At 41.3% G+C, this 15,269-nt stretch overlaps 1 protein-coding gene across 1 annotated transcript in view; it reads left to right on the forward strand.

Annotated features, from left to right (window-relative positions):
• The window catches only part of enpep (glutamyl aminopeptidase), a 32,742-nt gene that overhangs the window by 14,057 nt on the left and 3,416 nt on the right, over positions 1 to 15,269 (forward strand). The window contains exons 5-19 of the mRNA XM_050061773.1: positions 1,158 to 1,312; positions 4,765 to 4,878; positions 4,987 to 5,121; positions 5,252 to 5,317; positions 5,444 to 5,509; positions 6,776 to 6,936; positions 7,278 to 7,360; positions 8,636 to 8,772; positions 9,329 to 9,384; positions 9,471 to 9,621; positions 11,178 to 11,251; positions 11,517 to 11,621; positions 12,622 to 12,795; positions 14,040 to 14,180; positions 14,809 to 14,890. Coding sequence (XP_049917730.1) covers positions 1,158 to 1,312; positions 4,765 to 4,878; positions 4,987 to 5,121; positions 5,252 to 5,317; positions 5,444 to 5,509; positions 6,776 to 6,936; positions 7,278 to 7,360; positions 8,636 to 8,772; positions 9,329 to 9,384; positions 9,471 to 9,621; positions 11,178 to 11,251; positions 11,517 to 11,621; positions 12,622 to 12,795; positions 14,040 to 14,180; positions 14,809 to 14,890 — 1,700 coding nt within the window. The remainder of the gene's footprint in view (positions 1 to 1,157; positions 1,313 to 4,764; positions 4,879 to 4,986; positions 5,122 to 5,251; positions 5,318 to 5,443; positions 5,510 to 6,775; positions 6,937 to 7,277; positions 7,361 to 8,635; positions 8,773 to 9,328; positions 9,385 to 9,470; positions 9,622 to 11,177; positions 11,252 to 11,516; positions 11,622 to 12,621; positions 12,796 to 14,039; positions 14,181 to 14,808; positions 14,891 to 15,269) is intronic.

Raw genomic sequence — 15,269 nt, forward strand, 5'->3', positions numbered from 1 at the left:
AAAACGGCATGACATGACTTGTCACCACTCATCGCGATTTTGGACTATGTGTGTTTAGGCTGCTCTGGTGTGAAATACATAATAAATAAAAGAAAAACAATGTTATTTTTGAGAAGTCAAGAGCTTCCTGAATCCGGCAATACCGAACATCACATGGTTTGATGAAGTAGTGGATTTGTGTCAAAAACAGTATAAGTCCTCACACACCTTGCTGAAGGTAAAAGTTCCTCAGTGAAAGCAGGAGTCCCTGCTGGAGGATCCACCCTGAGCATTTTAGCATGTTAGCCTGTATCAGGCTAATCTGCACACAACGTCATAGGTGTGTTTGATTTGGATCACTTGGCATGCTCACCAGGTCACCAGAGTGTCAAATAAGTGATGAATTAAGGTAGCAACCTTTTTTTTACTATGCCGAGGAAAAGTTATGCTAACCATAACCCATAATGATCCTTAATTTCATTGCATTGTTTTGCACTTGGACTGTTCACTAAATACTAGCCCTGGCCTGGGCGTGACTGCCATTCTGCACCATTCCCCACCTCTGACCCTCGGCTGGTAAAAGTAAGCTTTAACAACAAGTATCACTTCCAGAGTATCAGCTGAGTGCAGAATGTCACCTCTCTGTTCCTCTGCCCTCCTGTGTCTGTAGACACACCTGCAGCTTCTTCTCTGCTATAGCTGCTGATTTATCTCCTTTCTTTGGTGCCATTCTCACACAGTTATCTCATCTGTCATCTGGCATCTTTCTGGATCCAGCAGAACACTTCCTCTAAAACACCTCAAGCCTTTTGCACAATGAAGTCCTGTTCACAAGGAATCTAACAATAGTACAGTTATAGCATTACATTTGGTGGCACCTTTTGTGGCTCCTTCAGAAATTGCTCTTGATAAATGTTATTGTTTACTGTCTCCTCTAACAGTGAAATGAAATATCCATCCTTGTTTGTCAGTACCTCTGAAAAAGAAGTGGGTATACCCCATTTACCTGTTATACCCTCCACTACACCACTGGATATAGTTTGATAAAATTAGGAATCATCTGGGGATAAAGAATGTTCATTCCAACTTGAATACAATCTCACAAGAATTACTCCTGCAGTATTGCAATAAAAGATAAGCGGTTACTTCAGTGGACTCTCTGTGCTGTTTTGATCCAGATAAGATAGCCATCCCTGACTTTGGTACTGGTGCTATGGAGAACTGGGGCCTCATCACCTACCGGGAAACCAACCTGCTGTATGATGAGAAACAGTCGTCATCCTACAACAAGCAGCGAGTGGCAAGTGTTATTGCCCATGAGCTGGTTCACCAGGTACTACTTTCTGGATACTTATCACTAACTCTGCTTATTCTACTTATACAGCACATGTGGCAGTCAGAACTTTTAAGTAGCATTAGAGGCTATAGGACTCTTTTTTCCCCTTTGTTGTGCTGCATATGTCTGGATCTTGAATGCAGTTGTGGAAAATAATTTAGGCATTTTTAGGTACTTTTAAATATATAAATAATAAAAATATTGCCACTCTATTGGAGTAACATATAGGGGATACCTTTTTAGTTGAACTCAGGCTAAGTCCATTTAAAAGGGAGACAACTAGATAGTAAAAGCCCAGAAATTAAGTTTCAAATCCCACTATCGCTATGATACAGATAATAAATAACTTACTCAATTAAACTATTCTTCACTATACCTCAGGTGGTGTTTGTGTTAAAATCAGAAGAGGAGGACACAATATGTGCAAAACCCCATGCCTGTAGTTTCAGTACAGTTTTATCTCAGTGTCACATTACAACCCCAAAGCTCACTATTGTTTTGGCAATGGAACACAGGCTTTTATCTTTATTTCACACACACGGATGGAAAGATCCATTACTGAAAAGGAAAACAATAGTTCAGAGTTCAGAACTGTAAATGTTTAAAATCTATTATGTGCTATTGTTTAAGCTTTTTATGATGCACGTATCTTTGCAAGATATCAACTATTTCACTATGATGGGAGATAAGGGGCCATGAAGCACTCAATAAACTTTTATGAACTATTTAAAGTTACGGGAATGAGGGATCAATAGTGATTCATTTTAAATATGATGATCTACAAATAGTCCTTTGGGTGGCAAGTTTTTATGAGGCAGTCTCACATGAATAGCCTTAAACCTTTACAGTACAGAGTGTAATACTATATACACATATGCTAGGGTGGATTACCAAAGTGGGCAGCTGCTTCCGGTCCCCAGACCCTTAGATTTATCTTGTATGGTTTGTGGCATTTGGATTTATTTCAGTTCAATTCAATTAAATGGTTTAATTCAATCACAGGAGCACATTAAAATGTTTGTATGTTAATAGGCACAACAGGCTTATAGGCTGAAAGAATTCTTTCTCGTAGAAGGGGGCAAAGTCTGGTTGTAATTCCATCATTGTTTTGACATTTTGTAGAACGTAAAGTAGTCACAGATAATATCTGGGGCAATATTTAAAGGCTGGCTGCACTGAGGATATGTGGAATTACCTGTTCTTTTATAGATCACTTTGTGCATTTAGCTGAATGTAAATGTCCACACAGTGATTCCATCAGTACAACAGAATTGTAGTTAACCCCCATCACCATTCACCATTCACAGTGTGTATATTTTAATGGATGACCTCATCCATTTGTATGTGGACTACCATTTTGAAATGTCAAGTTTGGCATTTTGTCCGTCACCATCTTGAATTTTAAAGCCAGAAGTGACCATATTTGGACATTAGGGTGGAGCTAACCCTAATGCTACCTGCTAGCTCGGTTAGCTAGGTCCATTTATGGTTAGTGTGATAATGCTAATTTTCACAAGTGAAAAACAGGCTTAAAACCACTAAATAAAAATAGACTTACTGGCTAAACTGAACATCCAACTCCTTAGACAGTTTTTTAGTATGCATACAACCAACACTGAACAAGACCTTTTTGGGTGACCGAAACGTTACAGCTAACTTTCATGAACTGTAAACGCACTGAAATAGCGACATGTATGGCTACGCCTATACTCTTTGAATCTAGGGTTACACCATGATTACATTACCCAACCAACATTGTCGCTGTAGATTTGTCAACGGGCAACACCTACCTGTTACTCAAACTGGCCACGCCCTTGATTATGTATAACTTTAAGCCTTAACAACATTTAAATAGGTGAGTTATATAAAAATTCACTCCATACAGTTTTCATGAATGGGGAAATCACAGAGACCAAAAACATTTTTTGTTCCAGGCTGTAAATATCTATATTTCTGCTCAGGGCTGGACTGGGACAAAAAAATGGCCCTGGCATTTTTGGCCATGGCGGCCCACTATGATTGGTGAAATGCCATACGCACACACTACACTGTTACCAAAATTAAAATAAATCTCAGTAGTAGCCTACGTGCCCTGGAAGAGAGTACCAAGGCTAGAAAATCAATGTGCTCATTCACTTCTCATATACATCCTGGTGGCAGCAGATGGCCACGGAGTACACAATGCCTGTACTTTGGTGAAAGCACTTGGCAAACAAACTCTACAAGATTTATCATTTCATGGCAAACGCTCAAATGCATGAAAAGCAGGACAGGTGGACACCCTTATACGGACGCACACAAACAATCTCCCTCCCTACATGAAAGAGTCTCTCGTTCATTCTGCTGATATTACTCCTTACCAGGCCGGCAGTGGCTACTCTGTTCTCCTCAATCTGTCCCTGGGCCATATCTTTCTGTCCCTCCTCCTCCTCCTCTGAATCATCTCCACCAGCAGCCACCTCTTCTCCTGAACTACTCTCTTGCAGGTCCACATTTATGTTTGATGCGACCGGATGTACTGCACTCGGCACGGACGGCCGTGCTGCACCAGATCTTACAGCAAACAAGTCAGATATTTTTTCGCGCATTTGGCTGCATCTGCCTGGAGATTATTGCGCCTTTTCTCCCATAGCTTCTCCACACCTTCCTTGCGCTTTGGTGGTTTATCCATCAGTGTACGTTAGTAGGCTACGCACTCCACCACTATGCACAAGGCCAACAGCAGCTACTCGAACTCAGGAATACTCAGAAAATGAGTGGGAAGGGGGCGGGCAGAGGAGGAAGGGCTGAGAGATTTGCTTCGGCCAGCCCAATGTCAGTGTAGACAAATAACCACTGGGCTGTTTTCCGTGCTTTAAAGGCCACTAAAAATATCTACATAATTACATTAAGTAAATTACGATTGTGCCAGCCCAAAATATGCCAACGGCCCACCAGGCATTGCCCGGTATGCCCTATGGCGAATCCAGCCCTGTTTCTGTTGTAAAGTTGGACATTTTAACATGGGGGCCTATGGGGATTGACTCAGTTTTGAAGCCAGACTCAAGTGGCCATTAGCGGAATTGCAATTTGCAATTGGCACATACGTGTTGGCTTCATTTTCCAACCCTGGAGGTTTCCGCTTGCTTCCATTCTGGATGTTCCAGTACAGTAAAGTTGCCATGACATGACTCTGTTGTTATACCTGATGGAATTGGTGCTGTGGAAATGTACAATATACTGAATTCATCCAGACAACAGAGATGCACATGGATGAAGTGTTGGTTAATAAACAGAGACCTGTCTCTAATATAAGCCTGTGTCAGATAAAGGCCTGATTCTCTCTGCAGGCATGCGAAAAAAAAGGGGAGTCAGAAGGGACCCATGCCTAATTTTTCCACTCTGTAAAGCCCTAGCAGGTTAATTTGTCCCCACAAAATCCTTATAATTTCCTTTGCTTCTCTTTCCAGTGGTTTGGGAACATTGTGACTATGGATTGGTGGGATGACCTTTGGCTCAATGAGGGCTTTGCCAGTTTCTTTGAGTACATCGGTGTGGAGGAAGCTGAACCCAGCTGGGGCATGGTGAGTTCTCCTTTAATCCGCACAACAATGAATCCACTGACAGTAGACCAGTCATTGTGGGGATGTCAGTATCTTGAAACTTGCCTTGTGTCCTCTGGTGGTATACAGCGAGACATCATGATCATCAGTGATGTGCTTCCTGTCATGGTGGACGACGCCCTCCTCTCCTCCCACCCGATCATTGTGGATGTGTCGACCCCAGCTCAGATCACCTCTGTGTTTGATGCCATCTCATATAGCAAGGTACTGGAAAACCTGACACAGTCAAGGTTTCAATCTAAGGTTCCAAACACTTACCAGTTACATAACCAACACCATACAGACAGTGTAACATGTATCATGTAACAAAATACTTTTATGTAACTCCATCCAGGGAGCGTCCATTCTCAGGATGTTGGAGGATTGGATGGGTAAAGATATGTTCAGAGACGGCTGCCGAGTAAGTCAGACTGTTGTATATTCACAACACATATTTAATAATAGATGTTGCTCTTTTGATTAATGTTCATTTATGTGTTCAAGCAACTGATTGATGAAAGTTGTTTTTTTTTGTCTTTTTCACCAGAAATATTTGAAAGACTACTACTTCAAGAACGCCAAAACAGCGAACTTCTGGGCATCCCTCGCCAGTGTATGTTTGAACTTTGCCAGGATGTGGTTAGCCTATCTTAGTACAAAGACTGGAAACAGCATGCCCGGCTCTGTCTCCAAAAAATAAAGTTTTTATACAACTCATTTTAAACAGCAAATTAATTTTGAGGGAATCATAAATAATATAGAGTGAATTATGCTGAATTAACATAATGAGGAAATGTTGCTAATAAACGTACATAGCAAGTTGCGAAAATGTTTCCTTGCCCTTCTGGCGGGATGACGTATATAGCGCGTGCGCGACAAGATGGGAGCTTCTCTTCTCCGTTCTTCGACCTTCTACCTCCCTTCTCAATAGACGAAGCATTAGCAGAACAAGGTTGTTGTCATACTGCTGCTTTAAGAATATAAGCAAAACACGCCCGAAAAAGGCACTAAGAACGGTGTCGTCAAGCATCTTGTTATCCAGAACAAGGACTACAGTGTTTTCTTCCGGTAAACGTAAACACGTGACATCCGCCCAGCCCCCTATCCAATCAGAAACCTTCCCTGCCCCAAACCTTGCGCGGACCCGAATAAAGGCGATTGAACTGATCTCCGTGTAAACCCTCATTCGCAATGAACATTTCCCATGTGAACTACCTGGAAAAACTTTAATTCCGAATGATTTCATTCAGATTTATTTCATTCCGAATGAGAAGCCATCATGTAACCACACCCATTGTCTTGGAACTAAAATCCAGGCACCAATTACGTGGTCACAGAGTCCTGCACCGGTACATTTTTGAAAACCCACACCGGCCCGTACCTGTAAAGCTCAGTACCAGAGCCAGTCCATTACCTGTTATTATGGTAAGTCAAAGCCGCACCCGCACCTGCCCCTGCCCACATCCATTAATAAAAGTCCCGCGACCCAACCCTGCACCCATGATTAAACATACACAAGCTACAGTCCCACACATCAACCTGGATTCTCTGCTCTTGAATTACAAATCCAGCGCAGGAGACATCTCTTTCACTGGCTGTGCTTGTGATGGTGAAAATATTCCGTGCATTTACTGCCAGGTCAGGAAACATTTTAACATGCTCCTTCCACCACCATAAGACTTCAAAAGGACCCTCCTTGGGTGTCTTAACCTTGATGTAGGCTGCTACCTCATCCTCGAGCTGCCAAGTTTCATCACTTCACATTGGTATCGAATGTAATGACAGGGTCAAAGGTTCAACTTGTGCCACTGACTTTCAAAGTAATGTTTCATCTGTGAGTTTTTGTGAGCAATAGCCAGTTTCTCCCCCCTCTGTCCAGGTGAGTGGGCTGCCGGTTGCAGACGTAATGGATACATGGACCAAACAAATGGGTTATCCTGTGCTGCACCTGTCTGTCTCAGAGACGAATGCCAAACTAACCCAAAAGCGATTCCTCCTGGATCCTAAAGCGGATGCCAGTCAGCCTCCTTCACCTCTGGGGTCAGTGATGCAATGATGATAAAAAATGCCCCATTCCACTGCCTAAGTCAGCAGCCGTTTGCAGTGGAAAAAGCGCCAATAAACTTACTGTACACAATCTGCTCAGCAGTTAACAGCACACAGACATAGTTAGGGACTAGCTGGTGAATATCTGTAGCATTTAGCAGCTAAAGAGACATTTTTCCCTCAGGAGTTGGTGGAGAACCAAAGCAGAGCTGAAAGGAGAGACAAGTACAGCTTTTTTAAGGAATCAAATCTGAATGCATTTTTAATACTTTATTATACATCTGTAGGTTTTGCATGCTAGTGCATCAATAACAATTAATGAGATTTTGTTACAGGTACAAGTGGACAATTCCAGTCAAATGGCACTCTGTGGAAAGTGACAAAAATACGTTGGAGATGTTTAACAAGAGCAGCACAGGTAGTATGCTCAGTTTAAATATGGTTCAACACATTCAAAATAATAATGATAATAAGAATGATAATAAAAACATATAATCAGAGTTTTGCCTTTTAGCCAGGCAGTGACTTATGTCAAATGTATTCTGTTTTCTCATGATGAAGATGCTGCATCCCATTCTCATTTCCAGGTCAACAAATAATGCTTTGTTACGCCCCCTCAGCGTCACATACCAAGGCATCCTGTTGTGTCTCTATGTGACGCACAGCTTTCTCCTGGGTGAAACACCTGGTTAATGTTGTCGAATGGTCTTGGTTGGATATGTGCAACAAAACCACTTGGTTAGATTTAGAAAAAGGATCATATTTTAGGTTAGAATGAGTAAGTAAAGTGGGCACATCCAATCTGAAAATGGTGTGCACCCTTTTGCTACGCTTTCTGGTTTGAAAGACGTGTGAAATGATGTGCAACAGGCTTTGCAGAGTGTTTTCTCCTGTTTGGTGGGTGCGTCAGAGGTGTTACCCAATCAGCAGCGACATGTATTTAAATAAATGTCTAGCAGATCTTTACATACATTTGTTTATATTTCACACGTATGTTTCTGATGCCATTAAAGCCCCTTTGAATTGAACACAATCAAACAACCAGATTTCACTCTTTGAAATCCAGCGCTTGGGCAGTGACTTCTGGTGTCAGACACTGACAAAAAACAAACATCCTTTAACGTCGACATAATACGCAGACGGTCGTCGTTATAGTTTAACGATGGCTAGTGGCGTCAGGGGGAAACACGGTGGGACAAGAATAAAAGTTATGGCAGCGAAAGTCTGAGTAGGGTGGGTGGGTCCAACAAACACTTTACATTAAAACAATGTTGACTTTTGGTTTCACACGGGACACTAACAGCAGTCTCCTGGCTAAAAATCTTGTTTTGTTTGACCCATCCACCACCCAGCATCCACTGCATACAGAGGTTCTCGCTCTTTATACCACATCATTTCCTGTCAGCGTTACATATTGCTGCAGACGAGTTTACCTTTGAGTTAGTTTAAAGCTTGGTCTTCTATTAATGTCAAAGGGTGCCCTTGGTGTCATTACCACACACTAGAGGGGGCATGACAAAGCGTAGGTATATGATGTCTGCTTTATATAACGTAGTAGATAAATAGGAAATAATATATATTTCGTCATAAATAAACTCTGAGGTATATATTTTATAGCAGAAATTGACCACTGCAGCTAAAATGTCAATTTTCACTCACACACTGACACACTCATGACTGTGTTGATTTTCAGAGCATGTCATCAGTAACTACTCAGCCTCAGAGGACGGGCTGCTGAAGGCTAACAATGATCACATTGGATTCTACAGAGTCAACCATGACGACCTCATGTGGGACGCTATCAGTCAACAGCTGCAGAACAACCACTCGGTAAAGCTGTCCTCACAGATCTACAAACACACTGCACATATACACACTACCCAGTTTCAAGTTCAGCAGTAATTTTTTTTTTTTTTTTTTGCAGGAACCAGTATGTCTCAAAATGTCTGACTTAGGGTTGTCACTATACCAGAATTTTAATTCTCAATACCTCTTTCGATGCCAAGGCAAAAAGAAAAAAAAAGTCCTAGGCACACATATGAGGATCATTTTTACAACCTGCACACAGTGCGGGAACAGAAAAAGTCACTGAACACATGCCTTCCAGTCAGGCTTTTTACTGGAAAGACCAGCTTATTTTCCTCCCTGTTGTTTCTTCTGTGCAGCCTTGTGTTAAAATCTGATTATAGATATTTTCTTTTATAGCTTCGGTACTGTTGATACTATGGTAACCTCTTAGCATGGAGCCGAAGAGCAAGAAGACAGAATAGCAGAGCCAAAAATGACCTTTTATGACAAATAAATGCCTTGGTATCTACAGTATGTTCTATAATTTCTTTATTGTTACGTTAATCCTCTACTTGACTAAGTTTTCTTTCTTCAACAGGAGTTTGATGCAGCTGATCGCACCAGCTACATTGATGATGTTTTTGCTCTTGCAAGGTAAGATTTCACCCCACAGCGCACTGTATGAATATTCATAACATCATATGCAGATATCGTAACTGATGTTTCATTCTACTGTTCAGGGCTGATGTAATAGATTATGGTAATGCCTTCAATCTTATCAAGTACCTGACAAATGAGACCGACTACATAGTGTGGGACCGCGTGGCCTCCTCTATCGCCTATGTCCGGGACATGCTCTCCAGCAATGCAGCACTCTACCCAAAGTTTCAGGTGAGGGAGCCGCTAGTCCTTCCATGAGTCCAGCTATGACATTTAAAACTTAACCTTGAAGTTTATTTGGGATCTAAATTTTCAACAGGCCACCTCAGCAAAATCAACACAAATGTCTTTTTGTTGCTCTCTATGTAACATTTTAACTAATCTCTCAACAAGACAGACTTTGAATTTGAACATGCTGCGCTTTAGCCAATCACAATGGAGGGTGCGGGGCCAAGACGTGCAGGTGTCCCCAGGAAATGTGTACCTACAGAAACAGCAAGCTCCTCGTCCATGGCGACCGCTCCACCCAAAACGCCGTCNTATTAATTGCAAAACGTGCACACACAAATAGTAATGTTTGTTCAGTCATTGTGTTTATAGACTTTACAAACATCAGATTAGTCTAAACGGTGATATAGTGACGTGAAAAATGTGATATATATATACATTGCATTGCATTTGAACATAAACCATAATGAGGTCAGTGATGTAATGATGTGGTTGCTGTGCAAATGCCTCAGTTAATTACACTACATATTGATTGGAGGAGCTTTAGGAGAATTCAAAGAAAGAAAGTGTATATTGGATACAACCAAATAATAAGGTAGGACATTTATATTTTAGTATTTGCTACATAATCCAGTAAATGTACTGGTAAGTTTAACAATTTCTGAGGATCTGATTACATTTTAATCACCATAGGCTGAAAACGAAGTTTACTTGAAAGCTGAATGGAAAGCTTGGGTGAATGGGAAAATCCAAGATATCTAAATCCATTAAGTAAGTCTCTTTCCAAGTGGCAGGACAAAGGATGTATCCTAACTTATATCAGCAAAACATAATTCATCAATAATGTTGATTAGAGATATTCTTACTTTTAAAGTTTTTTTCTCATGCAGATATGAGGGTTATACATACTTTGTAATTCAGTGTATTCAGGGTTAAGCAGAAAATCTATTTAAAAGATTAAAAGAGACAATGGGAACATCAGCAGGCTGACTACTCTGGCTCAGACAAGGAGGAGACATTCCCTCTTCAACATGCGGTTACAGAGCATACATCAGCCAGGATCAGTCAGGACACAGCTCTACTACAACTGCATATTAGAAACCTCATTAGATTTCAACTCAAACCATACAAACAATGCTTCTCCCAGGGTCTCCCTTACCTGCCCAAACCAAGCAATCCTACCACACATCTACCAGGATTCAGACAGAGGCACTAATTGCCCACACCTGTCCTTATAGAGGCAGGAAACTCTCTCCGACCCTACCTACAGAGGGCAGTGCTCTCACCCTACATGTCAGCCCTGAGAGGAAATAACTCTCCATACCAGCAGACAGTGATAGCATGTAATCTTACCTTATGTAACGAGTTTGTTTCGATCTTACTCCCTCTTGACTTTAGCTGTTTCTTTACTTCCCTCACTTCCGTTTCTCGTCTTGTGCACTGAGCTGTGTTATGATACAGTAGAAACCTCGCTTCTTGTTCCTTTAAAGAGACAAAATAAGGTTCTGTATAGTTCGTTATTGTTAATTAAGAAACATGCATTTGTTTGTTTCCTCTAGAAACTGTTTCGTGGCCATGTTGAAGCAATCACAAAACAACTTGGATGGACTGATGAGGGAACACAGACGGAGAGGTACAGCAGGAAGAGTGTACACAAACAAGACTTGTGTCTATTCTGTATTTCAGAAAACACCTTAGATCCTCCCCTGATCTCTTTTACAATGTAAAGGAGATGATTAAACCTGATAAGGAGGCGATTAAACCTGATAACAGTAATAATACTGTTGCCGTCAATAAACAGTGTCCTTGTTCTTTTATGTTAACCTGTACACTACCAACCAGTGTAAAATGGGTCCTTGGTGATCATCACTCATGTGACTGCTGAATGTGTTTGGCAGGTTACTGAGGGAGAATGTGCTTGGCATCGCTTGTCGGATGGGAGATCAGGGGGCTCTGGATGAAGCCTCCAGCCTTTTTGACCAGTGGATTAATGGAGGTCTCAGGTATCACAATAAAATATTCTGAAGTGTCAAACCTGCTCCTTCAATACAGTGTATTTATCAACCATCACCAGCAGAATGAACATGGAGACTATGAGTGTGTCTCAAATTACATACTTCTACACTGCTGTTTTGCACTCAGATTTTTTTTAACCACCTCTTCTTCTCCGTCATCTTCTTTTTAAAAAGCAAATTGCAAACACACAGTGGGGTATTATCACCAATATTTGACCACTATCACCCACGCATAAACCAAACTTACGACACAACGTCAGTGCTGATTAGAATGTGCTGCCACAGCTAAGAGCAAGTTAACTAGCTTGCAAATGCTACCATTAACTACCAAGCTAACATTAGCACTCAGGTTATTGTTTGCGGTACCAAATCATTTCAGACCCAACAAACATTACTGACCGCCTCTGTTTGACAACAGTATTTCTACTTAAAAAAATATGTATAACTAACATCCATGTAATGCAGCTGTGTTCACTGTAGCCAGCTCAGGCTCCTTGTTGTCCCCAGCCGCTGTCAAAAGTAGCTTCCGCTTTTGTCACAAAGATGGCGACCATTGAGGCCGAGGGTGAGAAGTGTCCATCATTCTTCACTTAACTTTTGGACCCTTTAGAGTGTGCCAGTAGTACACTGCATTTCCCCATACTATGCAGTGTGAATGCACATAGTGGACTTAATGCACTCAAAAAATTCAGTGTTTGTTTAGTACAGAACTATGCGATTTGAGACATACCATAGGCTAATTTTTTAGAAACCATTTCTATTTGTTTCTGACACCCAAACCTGACATTCACCATTGATGCTTTCAATAACAAGAAAAACTGTGTTGCAATAAGATGATATGGTGACACCCTGTAAACATTCAACCAGTTTACTGTGAGAACAAGAAAAGTACCACCACAAACAACATATCAACACCCATATTGTTTTGAATGATGGTTTTCATATTTGGTAACGTGACATTAAAATGTCTTGACCTTTCAACCTACAGCAATGTAGCAGTGAACCTGAGGCTGCTGGTCTATCGATATGGCATGAAGAACTCAGGCACAGAGGCAAAGTGGAACATAATGTTCCAGAGGTACAAGGATACTTCTTTGGCTCAAGAGAAGGACAAGCTGCTGTATGGACTGGCCTCTGTGGAGAACGTGCAACTGCTCTACAAGTAATTAGAGCAACTCTTCATACAGAACGGTTGACCTGATAACCAGAGAAAAGTTTTATTACATCACTTGGGCTGTGATGAGATCATATACTTGGTTAGGCCTGTACCTGCTTGTAAAGCCATGGTGGAAACGGAGTATTTTTTTCTTGTGTGCTGCGACACTTTTCATGGTAAATACATCCCACATACAAATGTGTGTGAGGCCTGACATCCTCTGGCAAAGACATATTTAACCAGCCATTGGCTGTTTTTGTGTCATTTGATGACTGTGTCTGTTGTACTTGATATCATCTGGAACCTGAGATGAACCAATGGTAGGTGGATGCCTGGACACCATGCCTTTACCTGTAGATGTGAGACTTCACACACATTTGGTTTTGGGATTTGGCTTCTCTTTAAAGCTGCACTTAGCTTTATCAATCCAAAATCCTGTGAGCTAAGTCAGTAAAGGAAAAAGGAAAACTACTTGCAAAGCTCTTAGACCACAGAGACATTGCTATACAAACCTGAGTGGTCTGACAGGTTGTAAACAAGGCTACACTTTTGCTAGCCCACCTCCCAACTTTTTTGAGGTCAAACTGAGAGTATGTCCACACAATCCCTGTTAAATTTGCAAACATATCTTTTCTCTTCATTTCAGCCCTCCATACAAACTAAAACAACATTTTTCTTAAACCACAGCTGAGCTTTTCCTTATTGGTTTCCAGAGTGTATAAATCTCATATTAAAACATTGGCTTGTTGTTTCAGTGAGTACAGGGAAAACAGAGCTTTTGCAAAGCAATGACGTCAGCCAGCCTAGTGAGGGCCAGGCGCTGCGTGGCAGCAACATTAACTAGAACTCTCTTCACTCTTACAGGGAATGTCTGATATTTTGGAAAACACAGTTGTTTGCCATCTTACCCTCAGAAGAGAAAATCAGTTCAGTGTAATAGATAGAGATGAATCTCATAAATAAAAATATTGAATTTTGAGCATGGAGGTTCATTCCTGACCTTGGGAACTGTAATATTTCAACTCTATCTCACGTATGTAGTAAACACTTTGTTTTAAACTTTTTATTTGAGATATATAGAAGTTCATTTGGAAATAAGGGTGTTTCAGTGGGTGTTTGAGTGTTGTGGCACCACGTTTAGTTTTAGTCTGGTAACGTGACTAAAATTTACATAAAGATGTCACCTAGTGGAGCTTTAGAATGATGAAGAATAATTATGTGGAGAGAATAACCTTTGTTCTATCCAACAGGCTCCTGGAGGCTACTAAAGATGAGAATGTGGTGAGGAGCCAGGATCTGTTCACTGTTGTGCGATACGTGTCCTACAATCCACTGGGGCAGGACATGGCCTGGGACTGGACCACACTCAACTGGGACTACTTGGTCAACAGGTCAGTGCAACAAGGTCTCCAACCTGACAAACAGAGTTTGTCACAATCACAGTGGACAGTAACAGACTGGGACTTTTATCAAGCAAGCATGCCACAAAAAAAAAGAATCTTTAAGCTGCAGAATGAAAGCTCCAAACAAAACTGGATGCAACTAGCAAGAACCATGTGATTTTTAAGGTTCAATGAATTGAGGAAGTATTGGTTGTCAAGGATGGATGAATGGGTGTGAGGAAAGGGATGAGCATGGGGATAAGGTTATCCAATCAGGCCCAGTCTGTCTGCTGTTGAAGCTGTGCTGATGTGTGAAATAATGCTCTGAAAGATAGGCTTTCATCTGGAATGAAAGAAACTGGACAGATTTATGAACTAAGGCTGATTGAGATGCAGGTGAGGGGGAACAGCAATTGAGGGAAGTTGGAACAGGTGTATAGATGGGTGGGGCAGTCAGGTGTTGGGGACAGGAGGGAAAGTCCAGTATCTAGTGGATGGATGGATGGAAAAAGGCAATGAAGGGGACTGAGCAATAGGGAATGTGATTGGAGAGGAGGGGCATAGACAGACTGTGACACTTATGTTGGGACACTTTTGTATTGTGCTGATCATGGTAATGAGTTTTCTTTTTCAACAGGTACACTATCAATGACAGGAACTTTGGCCGCCTATTGAATCGAATCACCACCACCTACAACACAGAGCTCCAGCTATGGAAGGTTAGACCTGTGCTTTGTGTAACTTTTTCTTGCCTTGGTTATTATTATTCAGAAATACAAGTCTCTTTTTAGCTTATTGATTTTATCTTGTTTGGTTTAAGCAGTTTCCATTTTTCCTTCTGCTGGGCTGAAGAATGGGTAGTTGTGATTTTTTTTTCACAGTAATATGCACAGCACAAGTTATTCTTTCTTAAAGGGACAGTTCAGGTTTTTGGACATGAAGTTGTGTGAAACACTGACCATCTGTAGCTCTGATGTGACGGTGTCACTACTCTCAACGAGCCTCCTGCTCTGAGAAATGGCCCGTAGCTTACCGGAGAAAAAGTAGTTCTTAAGATATAAGGGGGACACGTAACCAAAAGGTTTTAAGCTACAAAAA

Source organism: Epinephelus moara, chromosome 14, assembly GCF_006386435.1.
Source record: "Epinephelus moara isolate mb chromosome 14, YSFRI_EMoa_1.0, whole genome shotgun sequence".
Taxonomy (NCBI): domain Eukaryota; kingdom Metazoa; phylum Chordata; class Actinopteri; order Perciformes; family Serranidae; genus Epinephelus; species Epinephelus moara.